Source organism: Taudactylus pleione, unplaced genomic scaffold, assembly GCF_031769625.1.
Source record: "Taudactylus pleione unplaced genomic scaffold, aTauple2 ptg000046l, whole genome shotgun sequence".
NCBI classification, from domain to species: domain Eukaryota; kingdom Metazoa; phylum Chordata; class Amphibia; order Anura; family Myobatrachidae; genus Taudactylus; species Taudactylus pleione.
In genome coordinates, this window is record NW_028284448.1 from 15,540,023 (window position 1) to 15,554,820 (window position 14,798).

The 14,798-nt window shown below is 42.4% G+C and overlaps 1 protein-coding gene across 3 annotated transcripts; it reads left to right on the plus strand.

The window, feature by feature from the left end:
• The first annotated feature begins 5,868 nt into the window (after window positions 1–5,868).
• MARCKS (myristoylated alanine rich protein kinase C substrate) lies at window positions 5,869–10,117 on the plus strand. 3 transcript variants are annotated; one of them, XM_088460494.1, is made up of 3 exons: window positions 5,869–5,952; window positions 6,879–6,986; window positions 8,134–10,117. In XM_088460494.1, the coding sequence occupies exons 2-3, from the start codon at window positions 6,885–6,887 to the stop codon at window positions 8,884–8,886; spliced, it is 855 nt and encodes a 284-aa protein (XP_088316620.1). In that variant the 5' UTR covers window positions 5,869–5,952; window positions 6,879–6,884; the 3' UTR covers window positions 8,887–10,117. The 3 variants fall into 3 exon arrangements, with proteins under 3 accessions (XP_088316620.1, XP_088316619.1, XP_088316618.1); XM_088460493.1 differs by lacking the exon at window positions 5,869–5,952 and adding an exon at window positions 6,013–6,121; XM_088460492.1 differs by lacking the exon at window positions 5,869–5,952 and adding an exon at window positions 6,384–6,629.
• Window positions 10,118–14,798: the final 4,681 nt, after the last annotated feature.

Sequence of the window (14,798 nt, forward strand, 5' to 3'; positions counted from 1 at the left end):
AGGCGGGCCCGTGCCTCCGCATACGCGGAATGCTTCTGCCGGTTGGTGATGGGTGGAGGCTGGCTGGTGATACGCCGATCCAGCACCTCCGTTAGCACCAGCAGCTCGCGCCTGGTGAATGCGGAGGCTCTTATGATGGCAATGGTGTTTTTCTTAAAATTCATTTTTGATAAAGTGTGGCAAAAATTTCTGATTGGCTAATGTAGCTTGGAAATTAACAGGAGCAATTTGATTGGTTAGTGTATGAGTCATGTGTTCGACAGGGCCAGAAATCTCTGGAGAGTTATGATAGGCTTGATGCAGTGACATGCGTAAGCAAATTTAAATAAAGAAATGAACCCCGGAAAATATGCGGGGATCCACAGCAATAGAACAATTGTCTCATTGTGGCTAACATGTTTTTTGAGCAATAAAAGCGAATGTTTAAGCCGTACGTATTCTGCGGGTAAACACAAACACGGACAAGAGTAAAGTTTCTTGCATTGTGTTGAAAAAAACAAAACATTAAGCTAATTGATACATTGATTGGCATGATACGATTGATGGAGGTAGGCAGAATAAAGGAGCAGGTAATCGACATCTGACATGGCCTCTTCCGGTTTATACTTGTGCGTGCATTCCCTTCAAGCCATTTCGGGGATGTACGCTCGCTATTTCGCACGCTCGTTAGTTAGAGGAGGGGTCGTCTGAGTTTGGGGAGGATTTTTAGATGCGATCGAAAATATGAGCGAGCCCTTGAATTTAAATATTTTTGTACGTACGCCTAACGTACGTGCGCCCGCTTGCGAGTGGCTCTGAATGAGGGCCTTTGTTTTAATTTTTGTGTGTGTGTGTGCTAGCTACGTTATTATTGTTCAGTGACACTGCCAGCCAGACCGCAGTTTTTCATCCACGTTGTGTGTGACTCTGCAGGTGGTCCGTCCGCACTCTGCAGGGGTGCTTTGTTGTCCATAAAGGGGTGCTGTGTTGTTCATCAAGGGGCTGCTGCATCGTCCAGGGGTGCTCTTCCCCAGTGTAAAAAAAATAAAAGTTAAATAAAATTAGCATTCCACAAAAAATAAAAATCTTTTTTTCAGTTTTTTTTGTGTGTGCTAACTATGCTATTATTGTTCGGTGACACTGCTGACCAGACTGCAGTTTATCATCCACATACTGTGACACTACAAGTCATAGCGCAGTGTGTTATTTTTTTCTTATTCATAAAAATATCTTGTGACACTGTAAAGTGGTAGCGCAGTGTTTTATTCTTTTCTTATTCATAAACATATTGTGACACTGTAGTTCATTGATGCCACAGTGTAATATTTAAAATTGGTACTAATTGACGTGTGTGCTGTACCCCACTTCATTCGTGTTTGTTGATATGGAGAATAATCAGTTGAGAGGAGAGCAGGAACCACATGCTAGTGCTGGAGCTGCTGCCAGTTCCACCAGTCATGACGATACTAGTCCGTCTACATCGTCTACTAAAGCTGATGCCCAATCTTTCACAGTGGTAAAGAAAAATACATCAAAGGGAAAGTTAGCTGCAGAAAGATATAAAATTGGCAATATGCCTTTCACCACACAAAGTGATAAGGAAAGGCTAAGACCTTGGCCTTTATTTATGACTGTGGTTCTGCCTCTTATGATGATGTAAGCCCTTCTCAACTGTGCGCTCAGAAATGTCACAAATCCCTGAGGAGAGTCTGTGTGTTGGCGTGTGCCATGTGTGAGCCTGACATTTCCAATACTGTACTCAAAGAGGAGCCTCCATCCACCACTTGTGCATCCTCTGCAAATGTGGTGATGACAGCACAAGTCAAACTGCTGACATAGAAATTGAGGATGCTTCTGTGGAAGTGCACCAGGACTATTTTGATGATAGTGTCAGTTTTTTCCACTACTGGCAGGAAAAAAAGGCAATTTGGAGGCCCTTTCACAAACTGGCTTTCCTTTACTTGAGCTGCCCACCCTCCAGCGTGCACTCAGAAAGAGTTTTCAGCACAGCCGGGAACCTTGTCAGCGATCAGCGTAGGAGGCTACTTCCTCAAAATGTGGAAAAGATGATGTTCATCAAAATGAACTACAAATTTCACGAGGAAGACCTTAATTGCCAATTACATCCAAAAATTACAGAGGCACCTGAGGCTGTAATGGTGGATTCCAGCGGGGACAAATTAATATTGTGTGAAGATGATGTACACACTGATGAGGAATCGGATGATGATGACAACAACATCTTTCCTCTGTAAAGCCAGTTTGTGCAAGGAGAGATCATTGCTAGCAATGTCAGCTTCCCATTGATAGCCTGTTTTGTGGGGGCCCAAACAAACCAATCGCTTCAGCCACAGTTGGCAGTCCCTGTCGTTGAAGTGATTTGTTTGTTAAACTGTACATGTCCTATATACAACATAAGGGTGGGTGGAAGGGCTCAAGGACAATTCCATCTTGCATGTCTTTTCTTTGCATTATGTGCTGTTTGGGGCATTGTTGCCTGACATTTTTAATTTTATAGTTTATGAAACTGCCATCCTGTTTGCTGCTGCTGTGTTGCAAAAGTTTAATAAATGTCCCTACATTTTTTTAAACTGACGTGCTTTTGTGCTGCTGCTCTGATGCTTACTTTTTATTTATAGTTTCATACTGTATTTATTTCAACTAAAATCACAAATAGGTATGCTTGCAAAATATTCATATGCCATTTTTCAACCTTGATTTGTAGATACCAACCTGGTGGGCTTGGTTTTCCTTGATCATAACTTCCATGTTTGGTCAAATGCAACTCAAACACCAAATGGAAAGGCTATTTTGTGATGGAATCTGGAGATGTTCTCTATCCTCCCCTCCCAGCCTTCCCATTCATAATCCCAGAAGTACAATGATAAGAGATGTTTAGTACCAGACTTTAAAAATCCCTCTGCCCTCTTCCTGTTCAGAGCTTTCATTTTGTGTGCTGCCACAGACAAGATCACCTGCATGTCCCATTCTTTTAAAAAAAAAAATGCTGGACCACCACAAGAGCTCAACTGGGGCAAGGACTGATGTGAATGAGTAAAATATTCTTTGAAAATGACTCCCCACCTCCCTCCGTCATAAATTTGCTTTGGAATCGAAAACCTAAATTAAATTTACTATGAATAAACCCTTCCTTTCCCTGCCTTCAACTACATACATACTCCATCTCCCTCAGGCCTCTTGATTAATGAAAACATATGTTTCCTTAGGTGCCATGTTGGAAGTTGAACTGCCACGTGTTTGTGTTGCCCACTGCTGCCACTTAGTTTAGTCAGCCAGTTAGCTTGGTGCATATGATGGGCCTAAACTGGATGAAAACAATATTGTGAGCTGTGAGGAGGGCAAAATTTACTGGAAATTAGTGGAAATTAATGTTATTGAGGTTAGTAATACTGTAGGAACAAAAACTGGCCCAAATTATGTGATTTTAGCTGTTTTTATGATTTTTAGAAAAAAATCCAGATCCAAAACCAAAACTCGAAAAAGGCTGTATTGCCAAAACCAAATGCAGATCCAAAACACGAAGGAGATACAAATCCAAAACACGGGGGTCGGCACACACACACACACGCCAGTGGTCTTTTCACAGCAGATATTAAGCAAGTTGTGTTGTGATGTAAAAATGTGTAATTAACTAGAATGCTTGACTATATTAGATATGTAAATAATTCCAACAGTAGAAAATATGTCTATTTCAACAATATTGTACTAAACACAGTATGTATCTAATTTTGGGACAGTAGACTGAGCGCTCTTTATCTGCTATTGTCGAGTAAGAAAAGTGACAGTGATACATAAGAATCACTCGAGCCTCCTGCAATTATCCCATGAGCAGCACTAATGGTAGACGGGGGAAGCTGACAGCATACAGTATATAGGTATACAGATTGCTGTCTAGCAGTATATTTCTGATAAATCTCAGCTCCATGACAGCCTGACCCATCTACCACCTTAGTGTGAACACTCGGCATCATTTTACCAAGCACAGCATTTCCCCTGAGATGCTGCATTTATATGCATTCAGACATCAATACATCCCCATCCCCCACCAGCAGACACCCTCTGCAGCACCCACTGTTTCAGTGATACACCTCCCCTCCTCTCCCAGCAGACAGCCCACACAGGACTGAGTGGGGAGGGGACACATTGCTCTACACTCACACAGCCTTTCTCTTCTTCTCTTTCTAGTTCTACCCAGCAACACAAAACTAGACTATCCTTCCTCCTCCACGTTGCTTTAGGGCTGTGCCCTATTGTCCTCCTCTTTTTCTCCCCTTAACCTACCTCCTCCTTGCACCTTCTGCCCCTCCTTTCTTTTTCCCTCCCCTCATCCAGCTCCATCTGCTCTACCCCCTTGGTATTAGGAGGAAAAAGAACGCACACATTAGTCTCTTTACCCCGCTGTTGCCATGGAAACGGATCCAGTATACAGGAGGGAGAGGGGAGGCTGCGCAGCGGTGATTGCAGCAGCCACTCTGCGCCCCATCTCCCCCCACCTGCATTAATAGGGTAGGGACTATTGAAGGGCACACACTGCCGCCGGCTTAGCCTGCAGTGTATGTATTGTACTTTAATATTTGTGTCTTCCTTCAATATAAATCCTATGGTGGGCAAGGCAACACTGCTAAGCGATGTTACTGGTAATGGTAGCTCTCGTTTATCATGTCTAATCGCGACGTGTGAAGATCTTTTTTAGATCACGATTAACGATAGTGAGAATCTACTTCGCCAGTTATTTGCCGAGGGCTGTAGTTCCATTACTTGTTGCAGTAGCATTAATAGCTCAGCAGCAGCAACATGGCATAGAGCTGTGGCCAGTGTCACCTGTGTTTTATAGCACCGAACGTGGAAACACTACAGACTGTGCGGCTGAGCCGGGATGGATGAGGTAGTGTTACATGGCACGCCCACCAGTCACCTAACCCTTGTAGATCATCTGTGACTGTGGACCCTGGCAATGCCAACCCCCACCCCGCCCGCGGTCCAGAAAAACACAATAGGCACCCAGCAGCTTTTATTATCGGTACTCCCACCTCGTTCTATACAAACTAAAGCATTCCAAATATGATGATCCTGCTGCAGACAAAGTATGTGCAGCGCAATAGTGCAGTCGTGGCTGCGATGTTGGATGAACGTGCACAGAGACACTAGTGCCATTACATTATGCACAGCTCCCAGTGTGCCATACTCATGATGGCTGCATGGATGTGTCTGTTTTGTATCTCTGCCAGGGAAGGGGGTACGTAGGATCACTCTACTGACACATGAACGGACCTTTGTGGGGGGCAGCAAAGTGGGAAAGATCATCTCTAGAGGGTAGAATCTAATCAAATGATATACACATTACCTAACAAAAAGCGCACCCCCCCTCAATTATTTCAGTTGCTTCAATTCCTCTCTCAAAAATCTTTCCTAACCTCGTCCCAGCTGCCAGATTAACCCTCCAACTGCTGGGAGGGAGGGGCTTCCTATTGTTGCCCAATAAAGACTGTGCAGCTGATACACACACATATATATATTATATTATATTATATGTATTATATTATATACACATACACACATACACACGCAGTGTGTGAGCAGCAATGGGAAACGCTGTTTTGTTTATTGAATCACTCCCTCTCCCCTGACTGATCCACCCGATCTTCCAGCCTCTGACATGGGTTCTGTATAGGAAGGAACAGAGAAACTCCATTGGATGAGGCCAACAAATCAAAAATAATTGGACAGAAGCATTTAATTAGTCCCGGAGGATAAATGAGCGTAAATAATAATAAATATATATATGCAGTAATGTACAATCATATGACGGTGGGAGGGGATCTGCTCCCATCACATCTGGGCAGCAGACATAATAATACTCATTTTCCACTTGTGATCATACACGAAATGTGATCTTCCCACAGACTAGCATCCGAGTTACAGCTGAAATTCGATCATTTCCATCAATTAAAGGTAAAAGCAGGCGGCCAATCTAGATGTTGCTGCCACAGCTGAGCCGGGACTCGGGAGTGGGAGATAAGAGGGATATAAATTGGAGGCGGCTGCGGCCACGCACACGGGTCAGTCGCGCTGTGTAATAACATAATATACTCCGCGAGCCGCCGGGAATAATACATCAGTAGTGAGTATCTGTATGGGGGCACATGATGTGTGTTCCTGGGTCATTATATAGTAGTGGGGTAGTAGTCATTTTTCTCCTCTCTTCCCCGTACAGTGCCAGTGCTGGAAGGAGGTAGTAATAAGGGGACTTTTGGTAAATATGCTGTGTGTATTATGGAGGGGGGCAGATTGCGCTTCTTGCATTGCTGGGCTGCATTGTTCTGCCCAAAACCTGAAGCCGCGCCCCCTCCTTTGTCCAGGCGCGCTGTGATTGGCGGCAGCGAGGCCGGGCTGCCGTCATGCCTTGGGAAGCCCATTGATCTGTGCACTTGGGCGTTGGACTCCGCATCTTATTAGTGAGCGGGGAGATTTCTCCATTTTCCCGTTGTCCCCAGCACTGCTGCACACACACCTTTTGGGATATTTAATTTCTGATTTTCCATCGTTTACTACATAGAACTTCTTTTTTGGGTCGTCGCAGAGGGACGGGAGGACCACTATCTGCTGCCGCACCTTCTCCAGCTCACTGGGTGATTATCTATCTTCCACTCTGTCCTCTCCCTCCCTCCTGTTGCAGCTGCGATCCTCCGGCTCTGATCTCTATTGTGCTGCCCAGGCTCTTTGTTTCCCCCTGCTGTGTGCTGCTGCCTCCGCTAGCTCTGTCTCCTATCATTGTATGGTCCCGCTCTGCACACACATAGCCGCCTATCTCTCTCACTAGCCCTGACCCTGCCGGGAGTGACACCCTCCTTTCTTCTTGCCTTTTGTCGGATACACAGACAGCGATGGGAGCCCAATTCTCCAAGACCGCAGCCAAAGGCGAAGCCGCCACCGCAGAGAAGCCGGGGGAAGCTGTAGCCGCCTCTCCTTCCAAGACGAACGGCCAGGTAAGTGGCATTGTCCCTTGCATCTGTTGCTCGGAGGGAGGATGGGGAACACTGCTGGGGCAGCTGTGTCCCTACTGTGTGATGTGTGTGTGTGTGTAAAATATATATATATATATCTGCTGCTGGTGCCACTCCATATATCTGCTGCTGGTGCCACTCTCCCAGCCCCCGGTACATGGTGCCTGTCCCCAGTGGTGAATGTAATTGGTAGAAGTAACTGTTATGGGGATGAATTGCTGCCCAGCGTTCTCTTTGAGCTGGTTGTGTATATCGGCTATTGGTGCCTGGTATTAGCTGCTGGTCTATGTCGATGGAGAGACACGTCTGAGTACCCTATTCTCTAGCAACATGTGGCTGCAACAGCTCATTTGTCTGTGTGATCGTCTTTCTGCAGCCTGTTATGTGTATAGGTGTTGGGTGGCATCTGCACTGGGGTGTGGATGACCCGTCCTGCTGCTGGCTATCCTGTAGCGGTGCTTTGTGTGATCTCCGGCATGGGGGGAGACCATGATAGCGATCTGTGATTTGTGCACTCATTGCTGTGTGACCGTGCAGATGACATGTAGCTGGGATGCATGGGAGGGGTGTGCAGACGCCATTGTGTAGATGGAGGGGTAGAGTAAGCCCCCTCCTCTCAGTAACGCTTTTTCCCTCTCCCTGACCATCTTGTATGAGAGGGAAAGCTCAGGCTTTGTCTCCGTTGGCTCCTTGCTGGAGCTGCTGCTGGAAAGAAGGCGTGATCTGGGAGCTAATGCACTTGCAGCCTGTCGAGATCCCCGGAGCATTGTGCTGCTGCTGATGGAGGCGCAGCGCCCTCTATTGAACGTGAAACAGAACTGTAGTTGAATGAGCTGAGCTACTGTAGTTGGTGTCTGGAGGCGAATAATGGAGGGAAACTATCTGCTTTTCAATGAAACGTGGTATTCATTTCATGTTGGCGCCGTCCAGCACGACATAATGCTTTATTGCATATGATATGCGACTATGACATGTTGAATTGATCTTACAATGTAGGCAATGATACGTTTTGGTAACTTTTCAAATTATCCTAGTGATTTATTTTGTTAAAACTGTTTATCACCAATGGGAAGAAGTATTATGTAACCACTGGCAACTCTTAAGTGATCTTGGTTTTTTGCCTCTGCAGGAAAATGGGCATGTGAAGGCAAATGGTGATGCATCTCCTGCAGCAGCTGAGGCAGACAAGGAGGAGCTCCAAGCCAATGGTAGTGCCCCTGCTGAGGAGACTGCAAAGGATGAGGCTGCAGCAGTTGATGCCTCTTCAGAGAAAGAAGTTGCTGCATCTGCTGAAGTGGAAAGTGCAGAACCTGCATCACCCGCTGAGGCAGAGTCCTCTGCTAAAACAGAAGAAGCAGGCTCTACCTCTACACCTTCCACCAGCAATGAGACCCCCAAGAAGAAAAAGAAGCGTTTCTCCTTTAAGAAATCTTTTAAGCTGAGTGGCTTTTCTTTCAAAAAAAACAAAAAGGAGAATAATGAAGGAGCAGAGGCTGAAGGTACAGCTGCATCCAATGAAGGAGCAAAGGAGGAGGCTTCTGCAGCTGTTGAAGAGACAACCAATGAAGAGGCAAAGCCAGCCCAAGAAGAGGCTCCAGCTGCCAGCAGCACAGAGGAAAAGAAAGAGGAGGCTGCTGCAGTAGCATCGCCTGAGCCTCAGGAGTCCAAAACTGAAGAACCTGCACCTCCAAAGCCAATAGAGGAGGTAAAGCCTGCTGAGGAGCCAAAGCCTGAGGAAAAACCTGCAGAAGAGGTCCCTACTCCTGTTTCTGCTCCAGAAGCACCATCTACTGAACCAGAGGCACCAAAAGCTGAAGAGCCTGCAGCTCCTACACAGGAAGCTGCGTCTGAATCCAGTCCAGCAGCTGAGTCCGCAGAGTAAACATATGGCAGTTTTGAGATAATCAAAAGAACTTTTTTTCTCCCCTTGTTTGTTTGTTGGAGTGGTGCCAGGTACTGGTTTTGGAGAACTTGTCTACAACCAGGGATTGATTTAAAGATTTATTTTTGTCTTTTTTTTTTTTTTCCGCTTTACAGATCCCATCTCAAATCATTCTGTTGCCACCATTCCAACAGGCCGCGTAGAATTTACAGCAGTCACCGGCCGTACTCCTTTTTCGCATCAGTATTAATGTTTTGCGTACTTTGCATCTTTTATTAAAAATGTATACTTTTTTTTTTTTTTTTTTTTTTTTTTTTTTCTTTCAGTTTATGGACATTCCCTACATGAAGGAGATGGGTGGGTCAATATAGGGGGGAGGGTATCAAATGAAGTGATGGGGACCACACTGGGTTTAGGTGGTGCACTTGTTGCCAAGAGAATGTGCCACATGGAATGGGGTCAGGTTTCTGTTTGTTTTTTAGGGTTTTTGCTTATTTTTATTTTAAGAGAAGAAATTATGTATTTTGTGAGGGCAGCCTTCTACAAGGTTTACAACACTAAAGGTCTTGACTAAGATGGCAAGCAAAATGTAAAAAAAATAAAAAACAAAAAACAAACAAAAAAAACAATACCCAGATCATAGTTTTAGTAATTCATTTAAACCATAGAAACTTTTCACTTATCTCATGTTAGCTGTATCAGTCGGTGATTAAGTAGAATTACGAGTTGTATAGGCTTTATTGTTTATTGCTGGTTTATGACCTTAATAAAATGTAATTATGTATTACCAGCAGGGTGTTTTTAACTGTGACTATTGTATAAAAGGAATCTTGATCTCCAAAAGCACATGAAGTTTGCAACTCTTTCCACCCTGCCCATTTTTTGTAAAACTGCAGTCATATTGGACCTTTTAAACAAACACAAATTTTAAACTCAACAAAGCTGTGATAAGTGGAATGGTTACTGTTTATACTGTGGTATGTTTTTTTGATTACAGCAGGCAATGCTTTCTTTTCCAGTTGTCTTTAAAAATTAAGGAATACTTCTGATGCAATGGTTTTTTGTGTAGCATCTTGTCTTTCATGTTTTGTAAATACTGGAGAAGCTTTGACCAATTTGACTTAGAGATGGAATGTAACTTTGCTTACAAAATTGCTATTAAACTCTTGCTTAAGGTGTTCTAATTTTCTGTGAGCACACTAAAAGCGAAAATAAATGTGAATAAAATGTATGTTTTGTGTTTCTTTGGTATAGTTAACACTAATAACCTACTTCAGTAATTGCATACACTTCTTACTAACATGCATGTAGCCCTTCCTGTGTGCCCATCTTGTCCATTAACAGTGGTGGTGCTTCCCAAGCAGTTTTGACTAGTCTGCCCTTTTGGCACAGATTGCCTAAACACTGGGTGATGGATCGCAATAGGTTTTATAGGTCTACTGGAGTACAGCTAGCTACATAGTTGGGCCTGTTACAGGGTCCTGCAGAACTGATTTGAGAACCACTGACCTAAACATTACCTGCTTCATCTCATCTTGTAGCTAATACTCAAACTTGCATGTATAATAGCCCTTAGTGTAACCAAAATAGTTTTTGGTTTAACCCACCATTATAAAGCTTGCACCCTGCATAGTGTTTAAAGTAGAGGCCTACTTTGCATTTGAAGCTTGTACACCCTTTTCAAGTGTAGTAATGAATAAATACAAGTATTTGGGCTGTATTTTTCTGTTGTACATTGCATTCTATTTATCTATCTGGATAAGGTGTGAAACAGAATATATTCACACTTATTCAATAAATGTAAATGTGAGCAGAGATTGAACACTTATGCATTCTTGAGCATCATTTAAATAGACATCCCACATTTTGTGTAAACCTCGTGTTTGAATAGACCTGCAGTCTGTCCACTCTGCCTGGATATTTACCTCACTCCAAGTAACTTTTCTCTTCCTGTATTTGGTTTACGCTCCTCCTTCCAATACATAGATTTTGCGTATATATATTTTTTATATCTGGATAGCCTGAACATTGTTGGGGTGCCGTCCTAGAAAAATGCATGCAGATATCCAAAGTCCTTAAGTAAAGAACAAGGCAGCACTCCAACTCTCAATATAGCAAAGTGTTGTATTCAAAGCATTACACTACAACTGTACTGCTAAATACAACACATTTTTTTTTTTTCTATATTGATAATTGGAGTGCAGCCTTGTTCTTTACTTAAGGACTTTGGATGGATACAACACATCATTTCTCCATAATATCTTTTTTTTTTTTTTTATGGAGAAATGTGTTGTAACAACTACCATCTAGAGTTGGGAGTGTTATTTTGTATTTAGAGATCTCTTGCATTTAGGGGTAGAATTGGTGTTAAAGTAGTAGGCATGTACCAATGGGATGCAGAAGCTGATGGACAATTCTTTTCTTTAACTGCACATATATATATATATTATTTTTTTTATTTTTTTTTGGGGGGGGGGGGTGGGTCAGGATTGATCAAAACTAGTTAATATAATCTGGTTAGAAGATATAAAAACTATAGCACAGTTGTGGCTATAGCCCCCTAGATGTAAATTTATCCTTGCTTGCATTTCTTTATACCAAATGGTATGATTACTACTTGCAACAGGGCTTGTGTGCTAGGGCAGAGGTTCACAAACTCTGCCATTACAGTTCAGGTTTTAAGGATATCCATGCTTGAGCACAGGTGACAAATTTGATTTTAATCATCTGGGCTCAAGCATGGCTATCCTTAGAACCTGGGCTGCAATTGCAGAGTTTGGGAACCTCCTGTTATAGGGTGTGTAAGCCATAATCTTTAAACCTGGCAAATGTGTTAAATCTAAAAGTCTCGCATTTCTTTACACACCCTTTCTGAAAAGAATTCACTTTGCTCAATGATTACGTTATATGCAGTATTCAGAATTGTTAACATTCAATACAGTATAGTGGAGATGTATTGGGGGGCTTAAGTATACATTACAATGTGTTGTAAAGATGCCTTTTAAAAATCTGAACTCTGTTAAAAGCAGTGGAAAACAATATGATTTTGTCTGCTTGTAGACATGGTGTTTCAATACCTATTGGAAGGGGCCTTTTTAAAAAAAAAAAAAAAAAAAAAAAAGAAATGTAATTTGAGTAGCCTTACTTACCAAAATACAGCTAGAAAGCCTTCTTTGCTTTTTGGTATTCATGTCGCTTGGTTTTTGACATCTGCTTAAAAACAATTGTGCTATAACTTACTGTAATCACATGGCACATTTGTGGACCTTTGGACAAGATAATATAATTAAATAAATGGTTCAGTGTCTACATACTTTATCAGTTACTCTGTTTAAAGCAGTGGTTTTCTATTCCATAAACCCCCTGATGTTAGCAGTGTACCTGCCTGTGCCCAATTATGTATTTTCATAATTTCCTGCAACACTAGCACATTGCATGCCATCTGTACCTCATACATAGTTATGGGCATCCTAAGTCACCAGCATGAGCCACCTCTGCTTCAGGTAGAGGGTTCTCAGAAGCAGACCTTGTGTCTGTATGAGGGGGAAGATAATGTTGTTAACCGAAGGTCATGCTACAGGAAAGTAAACCATTTTAAAATAAAAAGTGTGTGGCATTTTATGTACTATTATGTATTTTCTTTCTCCTTGGTATGGTTTAGTCTTATGTACTGTAGTGGTCAAGTTCTAGCAAGCTGTGACAAACTGCCTTTGGGTTACTGACTGGGGTGGTTAACTTAGTGATTTCTTGGCCTAATGTAATGGCTCTTTCACATCGCAATGCCGGGTCGCATCCGGATTTTGTACTCTGTTCCATCCCAAGTGTGATCCGGCTGAGACCCCTTTCATACTGGTGGCCCGACCTGGCTTATTGCTGGGTTGATGATGTCACTGCCATCATATGCTGAGCCAGTACTTGAAGATGAGATCATCACCAAGCGCTGGCTCTTCCTATGCTGTGAATGGGACACTGGTTACCTGTTCAGGTGCATCACGAGCAGAGTTTAACTCGTTACCAGGGTTGAAATGCCGGTTTACTCCACCTGGGTTATTTCCCCCTGGACTCGTCACACGGCACAGTAACCTGGGTTATTGCTCACAGTCTGAAAGGGGTATGAAGGGATATATGCGTGCATGATCTGGCTAGTTCATAGATGCACAGTGAAAAACCTGGTCAAAGGGAAGAAATAATTGAGTATTTGGAGGGGATGACCCACTATTGCCAGTTCTGTGAAAACAAGAAGAATTTGGTTTGTATTTGTACTTCTGTGAGTTATGCAGGCAAGTTCTACTGAATCTTACTGCTGGCAATAGCATTGTTACCACAGGTAGTGTAGACTTCTTGATGGCTAGACACATATCCTTCACCAATATTAAAAATTCAGAAGATTGAAATCATCTGGAATAAAAGCAAACTTTAAATTCTATCTAGTGCGGAGGTTCCCAAACTCTGTCCTCCAATGTACCCTAACAGTCCAGGTTTTAAGGCTATCCATGCTTGATCACAGGTGACTTAATTAGTACCTCAGTCAATTTGATTTAACCACCTGTGCTAAACCATGGACAGCTCTAAAACCTGAACTGTTGGGAGCCTTGAAGACCAGGGACCTCTGATCTAGTGTAATAAGTTGAGTTATTTTTGACTATGGAATGTAGTGTACAGTAATGCAGCTAGTTAATCTCTGCAAACATAGTCAATTGTTTTGTGAAAAGGCTTTTGGAATTCCTCCATTACACTAGTGTGACATGAGCTTGTATTCAGTGGTTTCCCAACTAAGAAAATTCAGCATCCTGAAGCCTCAATTGTAATGCAATGTATTCAAGAGGTAGTGTTGACTCTCTGGGGCAGATGTATGAAGCTCTGGGCTTCAGTGATAAAGTGGAGAGTGATAAACTACCAACTAATCAGCTCCTACCTGTCATTTTTCAAACACAGCCTGTAATATGACAGTCAGGAGCTGAGGGGTTGGTCGTTTATCACTGCACTTTTTCACTTTCCAATGCTTCATACATCTGTCCTGAGTGATGCACGTGTAAACAAAAAATGTATTCGGGGAAACGGCCTTACCTAGTGTATGATTGTGAGATTGAATAGTTGAACATCATAAAGATGCATTATTTTTATTTTTTTTTGTAGCTGGGAACAGGCTCCATTTTAATGCATGATGGAGCAATACTAGACTTCTTAAAAACTAAATATTGAAGTAGTCAACTATTTGCTTTAATTTTTTTTTTTTTTTTTTTTAATATGAAGAAATTATGCACTTTTAAGACTACAGAATTTCCTGTTTATTTTGAATAGCAAAATTAAAGGTCTTTACACAACTACAATATGCCCAACCGCCTTTACAATCAGCGATGGAAACTATTTTGTGGGATTTACTTATAATTCGGAGCACCTAATTATCTGGCACTGGTAGGAGGGTTCAGAGTTCAGACCAACAGTCATTACATTCCAATGTGATGATATCAGCAGTTGTGTTAATGAATTAGATAATTCCTTGACTGTTCACTTAATGATGTTCTGTATATCTTCTTTTTTTTTTTTTTTTTATTATCTTGACTAATTGGTTCTGGAAAACAGTGATGCCTGCAAAATGTAATTCCACAGGCAGGGCTGCAGTAACAGAAAGTTGTGTTGAATGGAGGAGACTGTTAAAATACCACTGGGACTTTAAATAGATCTGCTACCTATTAATAGTTTTTGTCCTAAGCTTGTTTGAAATTATCAAAACATTTTTTTGCATATTGATTTGTCCAAAGTAGGCTACAAAGTAAAAACCAGGGAGATTACAGTGCTGTTACATGTTTTGCTCACCAGTGTGAGGCAATGTTCTTTTTACAATTGTGGATGAGCAATTGCTTGCAGTCTTTAAATCTACCACCGGTCACACTGCTTACGTCCCTTGTTGT